The following is a 13,165-nucleotide window of genomic DNA, read 5'->3' as shown; positions in this document are numbered from 1 at the left end:
AATAGGTCAGTGGACCCAGGGCTTTGGAGCTGTGCTCCAGCTCCAGGCAAAACCCTGCAGCTCCACTGCTCCGGAGCTGCTCTGCGCTCCAGCTCTGGGCTCCGCTCCAAAGTTCTGAGTGGACCAGTTTGGCGGTTCCTATGCTCCTATTTAACATTCAGTATTTCTTCAAAGACTGACAAACAAGGGCTGTGGTGTGAACCGATTTGACACTGACTAACAAAACTGATATTGATTCCTTATATTTCATGACTGCTTTATGATCACCTTACTGTATTGCAGCTTAAATGCATACAATAAAGGGCAATAATGACTGTATTTTCATAATAACGGATGTCACAGTTCAAGGCAACTGCATCTGTATTTCCCTCTTGTGGTCCACCAAGGGCACATACTTCCAGTCTCCTGACTCCTCAGTTGTCACATCCCTGAATCTCCCTCCCTCCTGACTGGGATTTTTCCTGGCTGCACAGTTCCTTGCCTACACTGTATTATTCCAAGCAAGTCAGAGTGCCTAACCTGGCCAGCGTCTATGCTTTGCGTACTCTACGAAGGCTACGAACAGCATAATAAGTTACCACACAGCTCTTTCTAAGCAATGTGACAAAGTTCCAAACCTGTATTAGTGGGTCCCGCAATTTCTGGTGGATTTGCTTGCCTCAGAGGTTTACAGCAGTCCTCAGTTTGGCTCCTTTTGTTAGTGGCACAAACCTGCCATTCACTCAGCTAACCTCATCACTGGCCAGCATGGGGCAAAGGAGGCGAACGATCCCCACAGTCTCTGCTGGCTCACCTAATGGGTTGGGGGAAAGGCCAGAGACCTTCCCCTCTAGTGGGACCCACAGTCCAGATCAACTCCTCTTATATCAAATAGGGAGTTGGGGGGATGGGGGGAACCCGGGCCCACCCTCTACTCCGGCTTCCATCCCAGGGCCCTGTGGATTGCAGCTGTCTATAATGTCTCCTGTAACAGCTGCGTGACAGCTACAACTCCCTGGACTACTTCCCCATGGCCTCCTCCCAACACCTTCTTTGTCCTCACCACCGGACCTTTCTCCGGATGTCTGATAATGCTTGTACTTCTCAGTCCTCCAGCAGTACACCTACTCACTCTCAGCTTCTTGCGCGCCTCTTGCTCCCAGCTCCTCACACACACCTCACTAACTGAAGTGAGGTCCTTTTTAAAACTAGGTGCCCTGATTAGCCTGCCTGTCCTAATTGAATCTGGTAGCTTCTTAATTGGCTCCAGGTGTCCTAATTAGCCGCCTTAATTGGTTCCAGCAACTTCCTGATTGTTCTGGAACAGCCCATTATCTTACTCAGGGAAAAGGGATCTGCTTAATCTGGAGCTAATGTATCTACCTTCAATCACTCTCCTGTAGCCATCTGGTCTGACCCTGTCACAGAAAGCACATTTATTCTTAAGGTGATAAGATTACAGAGAAATCATCTTTAAAACAATGCTAATAAGCTTACCAGAAATCACCCACACACACACAAAGCCAACTCCAGCAGAGGTCTGGCAGGAGTCAGTCCTTCAAACCCCACCAAGGGGTTTTTCTCTGGTTACAAGTTCATAATAGATCAGCTCAGAACTGCGTAGATCACCCTGTTTCTTGGGCCGTAGATCACCCTGTTTCTTGGGCCTTAGATCACCAACCTTTGGGAACAGATAATCATCAGACAATGGTTCCCTCCTCAGGGCGTAGCTTCAAACGGCTATTTTTTGTGTGACCAAGGGAAGGGATTTACATTCATCTCCCCATTCGGGTCCGCCACATTGTTCAGTATAGTTCTTTTATCATCCAGGCCCACAATAATACATAATCTTTGCACTTAATACAATGGACTCCAAAGATACTGAACTTAATTCAAGAAGGTTTTTATGGATATTTCAGGAAATTGCTATATCTGTCACAGCATTCTTATCAAGTGATCTGTAATTCAGAAGTTACTGAATTTACACTATTGTTGGGAAATATAGTTTGACATTTGGGCTTGTCTATGCGGTGCTTTAGCTGGCACCAGAGGGGTATAAATTTTAGTCTACACTAGCATGTCACGCACTAACTGGCCCACGTGAATCCTACTGACACGCATTAAAAGTTCCCTAGTGCACATTAATCTAGTACTGTCCAGTACTACTATTACCCTGACGGCCACTAAGAAGCTTTTAGGTCCACACTGGCAAGTTATTGTGCAACATGCTAGTGCTCACTGAAATTTATAGCCCTCTGGTCTAAAGCACTGTGTAGATAAGCCCTTCCCCTTCTTTAGTGAAGTTTGACTTCGATTGCGGTACTTACCCCTGTTCTGTTCAAAACAACATCTCAACTTGCTGATTTGATTTTCTTCCATATTCCCCTGTGTTAGCTTATTTTATTTCCTTCTTCCTCCAAGGAATGGTCATGCTTTTTCATCAGTAAAGTTTGACAAAGTTGAGTCTTTACGCTTTCAGAAACTTGATTTATTTTATTTGAAAGTCACACCAGGTATCATTTAAAAGAAATAGGCCAAATCTTCAGTTGATATCAATTGATGTGGCTCCATTGAATTCAGTGCCAGTTTACATTAGGTGAGAATCTCACCCAATATTTTCCCCCCAAATATACACCAAGTTTTAACTGAATGATCATAGCAAAAGATTCCTGTATGTTTTCTAAGGAGTTTTTGGAATCTAGAATCAAATTCTAATCTCCATTACCTCTTATGTAATTCCAGCATAATTCTATTGTCTTCAGTGGCATTACTGTTGATTTTGAACTAGTGTAAATGAGAGAAGAATCTGGCCCAGGTGTGTTTGGAGTAAGTGTAGTGGATCTCAGTGCTGTGGCCCACTGGTAGTTTGCAGAGCATTTCCAGGTGGCCTGCAGAACTGCTTTCACCTCCGTAATGAAGAATTTGTCACTCTTCAAGTAGTGATATTTCCTGCTTCTTGCAGACCAGACCAGAAATCTTTGGGGGATTCCAGCAACTTCAGTGATCATTAATCTTGTAAAATAAAGCATCTCTGTGCACCTTCTGTGGCTGCTTCATGTTTGTTGGAGCTTTTCAAAAGGAGTAGGACTTGGAATGTGGTGTAATGTCAACTGCGATCCAGTTTACAGATAGCACAGTTGGACCAGAAATAAACCACACAAAAAAAAATATGACAGAACCAGATCACAATGTGTCCAATCCTACTCCCTCTGACTTTGAGGCTAGTCTGTGCTTCAGTTTCCTCCCCTGTAAAATGGGTATAATAAAATATACCCCAACTCTCACTTGCTTAACTAATGTTTGCAAAGCATGCTGAGATCGTCAGATGAAAGGCTGTATTATAAGTGCCTATTACGATGAGCTCTAATGAGCTCACAGCCCAAGGCAGTATAGCTGCTGGCTGTGCCCTATCACATGAGGACTGAAAACCCTGGCAGTTTTCCTCTTAACTAATGTTATTGTCAACGCTGTACTCATTCAGGTGTGTTTCATCTTTTTAGAATCTTTATTGAGCTATTTGTTCCGGTAATATCGCATAGCCGTGAATTGCTACTGTATGAACTTCCCACAAGGCAACGGCAAGAGCAGCGTATGCATTTACCAGTAGAATCACAAAGTGATTCTTCATTCTCTAGCAGGAGTCTTCATTTTGCAGTCTGGCTACATGTACCTTAAGCTCTCTGGCACATGTTCAGATCTCAGTTTACATGGATGCAAATCCAGAGTAATACCGTAAATGTCAGTGGATTTGCTCTGAGACAGTTAAGTTCAGAACTGATCCTGAGCATTTTGCTAAAGAGCCCAGTTTAAATAAAACTGATTTGATGAATTTGAGCATCTAAGTGTTTTGCTTCAGGATCAGATGGCAGGGCTCCAGCTGGAAGGAGAGAGTTGTTTGTGAAGCCACACGGGCAATTAGGGCATGTTGTGGGCTAAGGCATGAGAAGGATCTGCAACTCAAGTTCGATCAACAAGGTAACATTTTTGTAGCAATTCATGAATAAACAGAGCAAATACCTTTCCTCTGGCCATAAAATCTGAGACCTAACTGGTGTCCGAAGTTATTTGGAAGGGGCGGTGTCTAGGATGGTGCTGTAGCACTGTGATTCCCAAACACTGATCCCAGTACTAGAACTTTAGGTTCCCCTTCCTTTGTTAAAGCTGAGCCTCTGAGCTGGGCACCCATGTGCTGCCACTGCCTGCCTTCTTACTGATCTTCTCTAACACCAGATCCTCAGCAGTTTAAATCGGTGTAACTCCATTAAAACCAAGGACCTACATTGATTTACACCAGCTAAGAAACTGCATACCAACCAACCTGTAACTGGCAAGACCAGACTTCAGAGCAGCCTGTGATCCATTGCTGGTTAGAGTGGGCCCAATTAAACAGGAGCCAGTGGGCACTGGCTGACTCAGCCTAGTCTTACTTAGCTACGCTGGTACAGTTGCCTGAAACACTTTGGAACCGCTCTCTCCAGTAAGGTATGGTGGGGTCACTCTCTGCCTGAATTTTGATTGTTTAACAGATCTAAAAATAGAAAGCTAAGCCCTCTACTAACAACTTTTCCGCAGCACAGAGAAAGGAAATGATTTGTTTTCCACAATCATTGGTTCTTCAGTATCGTTTTCTATCCCTCATATTACAATTGGCCCCAATGGGCACTTGGCAGCTCAGTATCCGTTAGCCAGTGGGGAATCTCCAGCCTCCACAAAACAACATCAGGAAGGCAATGCTCCATCTTACTTCCCACAGTGACTCTAGTTTTCTGCTTTGATTTGATTTGTTGCTCGAAGGGTCTAGCAGGCAAGTAGCACTTTTTTCTTTTAAGTGTAGCTTTCATAAAAACAGCTGTTAAACAGGATTGACTTGCAGCCAGTATCTAGGAAGAGAGGGAAATGAGATTACAAATGTGGAGCCTGCTTGGTTTTTTTATTGGGGGGGGACGAGGGGTGTTAAGTCCAATTCCAGCCTCACCACCAGACATAACCTTTAAAACTTTATTCACTGAGCCACAACATTTGCTGGAATCCTAATTATTTTCTGCTCGGCATCTAACAGGCCTGGTCCAAAAGTAATAGTCTGAGTCAATACCATTAACATTAAGGGGAGATTTACTATTGACTGCAGTGGGATCAGCATCAGGCCCATACTGTACACTTGAGGCAAACTCAACCCTATGTCAGTGAATCACACAGCCGGGGTTTACAGACTTGGGCTTGCAGGGCTCGTATGATAGCACTAAAAATAGTGGTGTAGACATTTGGGCTCAGAGCTTGGGCTGTGAAACCCTCCACACTTCCTGTGCTTCAGAGCCTGAGCTCCAGACTGAGCCTGACCATCTATACCACTGCTTTTAGCACCTTGGCGCAAGCCCACGTCAGTAGATCTGGGATCTGAGACTCACTGACACGGGCTTTGTTTGATTTTTTTACCATGTAGACATACCCTTAGGAGTGCAATGAGTGCTTCTGAATAGTGAAGGATTCACAGCCCTTGAGACTGTTTATGCACAGAATGTGCATCACCCCAACGTGGAAATGTCCTTCGGGTCCTGAACTGGAGAGGTCCTCTCTAGGGATGAGAACAGTTCAGTCCTTGGTGTCCCTGCAGAGACCACCAACAAGTGTGCCAAGTAGTACAATCTTTGGTGTGGGCGCTTGTCTACTGAGAACTGGAGCTACACCACCCTACTTATTTCATAGAGGCTGCTCAACAGCTGACAAATGAAAATTGATCCAAACTGGGCTGGATTCAAACCTGTGACCTAGAAGTGAAAGGCTCTCTAGCCCATAATAGCAATCCCTAAGCCATCCACCCTCATGTTTCATCTGTAGGGCCCCATCCTGCTCAGTGTGACATTTTTGAATGGCGTGATCTGCACGGTACTATAAAAAAGGTGCTGCATATTCTGCAAACTTCAAGAGATCTTGTTTGATCACTGTTACATGTATATACATGATATATGGATGTTAAAATGCTTGCTTTTTTCATTGTACAAGCTGCGGTCCTGTGTTAGGATGGATTTTCCTGGTAAGTCACCTGCGTTGGGGTTTGTCATCAGTTACCTTGTTTCAGTTTAAATCTGTGGCTTTATTTCTGTAGTCATAAATCTAAGTGTGTTGCCGTAATGCACACCTGCATGACAGTGTTTACTGTTCCCATTGGTGAAATTCTATGCTGTGAATCAGGAGAGCACAAACAGATCTGGGAGTTGTGGTGTTATCTGTCAGGCTTTCATGTCAGCTCTCATGATTTTTATTCCCACCCAGAACTGCAGAAGCATCAAGAAGAAAGAAAGAAAGAGGAAATTGAGGAGATACTTGATGATTGGCTTGGCAACAATAGGGGGCGGAACAGTGATAGGTGAGGCTGCCCTGCAGTTTCGGGGACCTGACTGGGTTACACAGATGGTGGCAAGCACAGAGTGGGAGTTCTGAATGATTCATTGAGCAACAACAGCTGTGCTTCCATCTTCATCCTAGTTCTAATTTTAACACGTTCATTGCTTGCAATGTTGTCACGTTCCAGGTAATAGTTCAAATCAGAAACAAGGAAAACTCCAAAAGCCAGGAAGATTTTTATGGGCTTTGCAAAAACAAAACCTATGGGGTTAGGGGCAGTCAAGCCTCATTTTTCTTCTCAGGCTAGTAGTAAGGTAATGTGACTCCAATGACTTCTGGGGAGTTACTGTTGATTTACCAGATGCAGAAGATGGGAGTAAATGTACTTTCAGCCTTCAGAAGGTGATTTTTCCAGGACAAACTTGAGCTCAATCTCTCAGCTGGTCTATTAGGCAGAATTGTTTGGTGATTCAGATGTATACAAACCATATGGCCAGTTCCTCAGCTGATGTAAATCAGTGTAGCTCCCTTGGGTTTAATGGAGCTACACAGATTCCTACCTGCTGAGGATCTTGCTCTTTAAACTTATTTCTCCTCATTTACCCTGGTATATGAGAGAGAGTCAGATGCATCATCTTCTCTAGGCTCTCCAAAATCAGGGTAATGTGGGATTGGCCCAGGATTTTTTTAATAAAAAATGGCTGGAATTTACTTTCACTTACACTGATGTTTCTCCTTTGACTTCCGTGGAGTTAATCCTCATTTATACTGGTGATAGTGAGAAAACAATCCAGGTTGGAGACTTGGCGAGTGGGGAGGGTCTCTGAAAATCAGGGTTGGGTTTGTTGATGGAGCAGTGTGGGGAAGACTATACTGGATTTCTGAGAGGAGGGTGATCCCTTCCAGCTTCTGATTCAGGTTCTTCCATGGGATGTGGTGGGTTAGCTCACTCCCTGGTGCGTGTTAGCTGTTCTCGCAATAGGAAGTTATCCCCTCTGCTGACACAGCACAAAGACATGAAAATCTGTTTGTCTTCCATCATGATCGTGCACTGAAATTCTCACTTGCTGCACCTTTAGGTTTGACGGGAGGTCTTGCTGCCCCTTTCGTTGCTGCTGGAGCTGCAACTATCATTGGAAGTGCTGGGGCAGCAGCTTTAGGGTCAACGGCGGGAATTGCTGTCATGGCATCACTCTTTGGGGCAGCGGGAGCTGGCCTTACTGGTAAGATAACAGATTTAGATTCTGAACTACCAAGCCACACAATAATGTATGCAAAGTCAGGTACTAATGGCTGAGCTCTAGAGTGTGAGGTCCGCAAAGAGAATTGTGGATTAAATAATCTACTTGTACAGCAGCAGAACTCAACCTCTGGTTCTCCAGTGGCTGCTGATCTTCATAGCCCTGGGCTGGCCCTCTTCTTGAGCCTGAGTTAGATGTTGTAGCGCACCCTGATGACAATGCAGTAGATTTCCCTGGGTAAATGGCAACTGGGTTAGACAATGCAGACAGACACTCTCATGCAGACAAGTTACCTTTGGGATTGTAGCTAACTACAGTAAATGGAAACCTTCTCAGTTTTAGCATTAAGAACTATGGTGTAATAGAGGACAGTTATTAATTATAGCAGATAATGCCTCCTGCTGCCATCCCATCTGATCACCCAAGCAAAGCGCTAAGAATTTGTTATTAATTTCTGCTGTTGGCAGTCCCTACCATTACTCTGTGATTTCTATACATGCAGGCTACAAGATGAAGAAACGAGTGGGAGCCATCGAAGAGTTCGAATTCCTCTCTTTAACCGAAGGGAAACAACTTCATGTCACCATAGCCATCACTGGCTGGTTGTGTACTGGCAAATACGGTAAGAGCAAGACTAGAAATCCTAGACACAATTTTGGAAAGCCACATTTGTATTGTCAAAGATGGGAAGCAGTGTTTATATATGAATCGTGAAATATAGCAGGACAAAGCTGATGTGTTGGAACTTTAAATCCCCGTCTGCTTAGGCTAGTGTGAATAGGTTCAAAATGTAAAAAGGAACGTTGGATGGCGCTGGAGGTTTGGAGTAGAATTTGTGGAGTCTCATCTCTGGTCATCACGTCAAGTCTGTCCAATGTTGGTAGTAACTGAAAGTCGTAATAGCTCTTGGGTAGCCTGATGTAAGTTATGTGTTCGGCACAATGTCCAGTGACCGTGAAGGCCTCAGTCCAGTTTCTCTGGAGCTGTGTTGACATCACAAAAACTGCCATAGCAGCTGACGTTCTTTGGAACCTGAAGCAGAACAGAATGACAGAAGAGAAGAGTTAGCTAGAGATTTAAGGTTAAATACAAGTCTCCCTCTCTGGGTTGGGCTTTATTGCAAGTGTTCTGGTTTAACCCAGATTGGTGCCTTCTATGAATGATAGTTCATAGCTGGTGTGCACTATCAGATAGAGCTTCCCCTGCTCTCCTTCCCTCAACTTCAGTAGAACAGAGTTTAGTTACCAGTTAAAAGGTTTTCTTCATCAAGTATTGAATATTCTGAAAGGGGAGCAGTGTTTAATGTAGGGGAGGGGCATTACCTCAGCTCTGTTCCTAGGACCATCAGCCTTACAGTTGTAAACCAGAGTGCATGTAGTTTATCTGGGCTACGGTGTCTTTCCAGCTGTTCTCATGTGCTCTTACTGGCAGAGGTGAGATTTAAGCAGTCTGAGGGTTCCCGCCCCCCTTTAAAACGCAGATTGTAGCCTCATCCAGAAAAGAGAGAGGGTAAAGCACAGCAAACTGCTAGCAGAGATAGTTATAGAAAAAGGGGAAGTGTTTCTATTAATAGATCCTGCTTGCACGTTTGCTAGAGATGATATGACTTGCGGGGATGTTGCCTAGTACCTGGCACAAAGTGCTTTAGCCAATTATTGGAGCTTTTTTTGTGCCTCACTTTTATCCACCAGCAATTAATAGAATGCAGTTTCTTTTTCTCTTCCGGTCATCGGAATCTCAGGGAAACTGTCTCCACTCATCACCTTCTCATCAGAAATGACTAACAAATGCATTTGAAAACACTATGAACAAAATCCTGCCATGTTCCTTCAACTATTTTGGGCTGCATGCCCTGTGAGGTCAATCCAAATTTGGCCTAAATGAGGACACAGTATGAACTATAGGATTTAGTCTTATCTTTGGTGATGGAAGGAAGGTTCTTAACTCCCATCATAATTAGTACTAATTGATCCCTTCTTGGCAGATTCCGCAGCAATCAAGGTGAGGATGGGCCATGGAAACTGAACCTGGAGGTGGTCCCTCCATACTGGAGGTAGCTGGATCTGTTCTTTTGATAAACAAAAGCTCTCAGTCTCCAGTGCTGTCAATCCATCCTTTAACAACAAGAAATCCAGTTGAAATGAAGGACTTATGAAGATGTGTCCATCATTAATCGCATTTCAAAATATGATCCCTGAATAATTAAGCGGATTAAAGTATTCTGCAGGTTGATATTATCATTCGCTCCTTGTGTGACTCCTGTGACCAGTCAACAGATGCTTTTCTTCCTGTGAAACTGAATCTTTTGTGTTCCCATCCTTTCTTAGGCAGTTTCACAGCTCCATGGAGCAGCATGTTGCAGTCCCATGAGCAGTACTGTCTGGCCTGGGAATCTAAGTACCTGATGGAGTTGGGCAACGCTCTGGATTCATTGCTCAATGGGTTTGTGAACATGATGGCTCAGGAAGCCCTGAAGTTCACTGTATTGTCAGGTAAGACTCTGAGTTATACCCAGGCTGATTGGGTGCTGAATCTGCTGGTTTCAGCATTTGTGTTTGTTCAAAGAGGCCTTCCCCCGAATATGAATCTTTCATATTCATTTGTTGATTATCCAAGAAGCAGTGTCACTTGCAAACCTTACATGTGTTGACCCTAGTCCTGCAAAGGTTTATGCACCTGCTTCATTTTATGTCTGGAGTTGTCCTGTTGACTTCAAAGGAAATACTCCCCGTGGGCGAATTGAAGCCCATCCATAAACAAGATTGAAGGCATAGTATTCCAGAGCAACCCGCCTTTCTTTCAAACAATCTCACCATCGTTAGTGTGAGAGCCTGCTCTTTAGCAGCTCCTGACATGTGGAACAGACTTCCTGGATCATTCCACCTCATCAGTTTGTCATGACATTTCAAATCTCAGCTGAAAAAGTCTTTCCTCCCTTACCTGTGTGCCTCAGCATTTCTTTCCCTCTGCTATTTATTATTGTAATTCTTATCTACTCAGTTTTACTCTGTAAGGAGTTTTGGGATACAACTGGCACAAAAAAGTATCCATATTACATTGCATTGCATGCTTCATCCACAGCTTCCACGTGTGCAAACTACATCCATACGGGATGCCTGCCTACTTCCGTTACATCTGTCCTTACATTACAAAGCATTAAGTGCACATGCTCTGCTTGTGCACATTGTATCTTTGCATTATACTTGAATGCACTGTATTCTCTGTGTTCTGCATGTCCACGCACCATCCATGCACTATACCTGGACACATCATATCCAGCATTCCTATGCAGATGACATCAATGCTTTATAACCTCATGCACTGTATTCCCCATGTTGTACATGGCCAATTTACAGCTGAGTGCATTAGGTTTCTCCTGTTTTGCTTGAGCACAGTACACCCATGCATTACACCTGAATGCAGTGTGTCTTCCTATGCACATGACACTGAACAGATTCTGTCATCTTTTTAATTTTGCAAAACACACCTTAAATCAGTCTTGGGAAAGACAAGGTGACAGTGAAAAAGATGCAGTGTTTTTTACTCCAGCAAACCTTCTGACTTTTGAAATTGTCCCAGACCTGCCCAGATTTGTAACTTTGACTTTCCTGTTTGCTTTGTACCTCTCAGGCATAGTGACAGCCCTGACATGGCCAACTTCACTTCTTACTGTTGCCAATGTCATTGACAACCCTTGGGGAGTGTGCCTGAATCGATCGGCTGAAGTGGGCAAACATCTGGCACAGATATTGCTCAGTCGACAGCAGGTAAGGGCTGAGGGTGCAAAAAATGGCTCCAGTTATTACAACTGGAAGGGACTGATATCTTGGGGAAGCTCCAGGGGTCTGATGTTTTACAGCATGCTAGTGGAACAACAGGTGGTATTTGTCCATGGGGAAGAAAATGAATTACAAGCTGAAGAATGCAAAATTGAGGCATGAGGGAGACCAGCATGCAGGGAATGGAGGAGAACATGGGTTGATGAGAGGCTGCCTGCAAATGTTGGTTTAATTTAACCCAAACCTTTGCTAACTGCAGAAGAGGTCAGGCAGCAATCAGTCTAATAGAGAGCTCTGATAGCAAAAGAGATTGGAGCAGTCATTTGAAATGCTTCTACCCCATTCCTTGTGTAATGCTGACAGATTCCGGTCGTCGTCGGGTGGGATCGAACTGGGGACTTCTGGAGCTTAGTGCACGACCCTCTACCGCATGAGCTAAAAGCCAACTGCTAATTAGCTAAGGCTGTAGAGCAGGCTCATTAATTGTTTTCTTAAATGGTGTCGGTGCCAGTAGATGGGACAGAGCACCACACCTAGGAGGTGTGTGGATTACACTTGCAAACAGGTCTTACAGGCAGAGTCCAGGACTGAAGGGCAATAAACAAAATCATTGCTGGGGAAGTTTAACATGAGACATACTATGGCATCTACATTTTGTCAAGCACCCATTTAGTGACACACTGGGGTAATAACAAATCTACTTTTCACTGCTAGAGACCTGGATTCAGGTCTAACCCAAGTCGAAAGTGCAAATTGGTGTGATTTGTCCACTTCACAAAATTACCATACCGCTTGGCCCGATCTTGACAGTGGGGGGAGTGAAAGCAGAGGATGAGGAGGGGGAGAAAGAAAGAGAAAAGGCAGACAGCTGAAATACCCATCAAGAGGTAAGAGGCATCGGCAAGGTGGGGCGAGGGAAGATTGCATAGCCCTTACCTGCACTAAGGACCAAATTCTGCTCTGAGCTATGTTGATATAAATCTGGAGTCATTCCAGTGAAGACGCTGAGTCTTACTTCCTTACTAATCCCAAACTGTCACAAGCCTGGAAATTCACCAGGCTTCATTCTAAAATAATTATTTGTAAAGCCAACCATGGAGGGGAGAGAGGAAGTAAAGAACTGGCTTATTCTAGAGGCAGCCACCTTCTGCCAAGAGGAATTAAATTGGGCAAAGGTCCCATTAGCCTGAATTCTCCTCCACTAGCCCCCATTTCTATTGGGCACCCAAGCAAAAAGTTCTCGCACAATGATCCCTGCTTCCTCATGGCACTGAGGCAGTGGCATAGAACTGGCTGGGGGTGGCAGGGTATTAGTCAGATTCAGAAGGATGTTGTCTCCTCTAGGAAAGTGCTTTGTAGGAGCCAAGGCACAATTATGTTGAGTGATTTTTTGCTCCTGCTGGACCCCCCCGCTGGAATAAAAGTCAAGGGAAAAGAGGGAAATAAAATGGGGGACGGAGAGGAAAAGAAACAGAAATGCCTAAGCCCAGAATAAACAAAAAGGAAAGGAAAAGGGAGCCAAATAGACACATGGGATGGACTGGCACTGAAAGAAACAGCTCAGTATAACCAGCCTTCCTGCCAAGTCATTGTCTTCATCCCCAGCTGACAAACTTGAAATTAAATTTCTGCCCAGGTCCTACTATTATTTGCTATGAGTGCAGGCTGATCTCTGTGTTCATCTTACAGCTACACTAGTCCAGTATCTATTGTAGATGAGCTATTCAGGGCCGAAAAGTAATGGGAGACATAGCCAGACATCAGAATGTCATAAATAACTCGGTGAAACAGGAGTGTGAGCCATCAAAGTTGATTTCTAATAGA

At 44.2% G+C, this 13,165-nt stretch overlaps 1 protein-coding gene across 1 annotated transcript in view; it reads left to right on the top strand.

The window, feature by feature from the left end:
* The window catches only part of TMCO4 (transmembrane and coiled-coil domains 4), an 80,533-nt gene that overhangs the window by 20,273 nt on the left and 47,095 nt on the right, over positions 1–13,165 (top strand). The window contains exons 6-10 of the mRNA XM_038376387.2: positions 6,268–6,343; positions 7,401–7,544; positions 8,065–8,184; positions 9,890–10,054; positions 11,193–11,329. Coding sequence (XP_038232315.2) covers positions 6,268–6,343; positions 7,401–7,544; positions 8,065–8,184; positions 9,890–10,054; positions 11,193–11,329 — 642 coding nt within the window. The remainder of the gene's footprint in view (positions 1–6,267; positions 6,344–7,400; positions 7,545–8,064; positions 8,185–9,889; positions 10,055–11,192; positions 11,330–13,165) is intronic.

The sequence above is a fragment of the Dermochelys coriacea genome, chromosome 18 (genome assembly GCF_009764565.3).
Source record: "Dermochelys coriacea isolate rDerCor1 chromosome 18, rDerCor1.pri.v4, whole genome shotgun sequence".
In the NCBI taxonomy this organism is placed as follows: Eukaryota; Metazoa; Chordata; order Testudines; family Dermochelyidae; genus Dermochelys; species Dermochelys coriacea.
This window is presented reverse-complemented; position numbering and strand designations above follow the sequence as displayed.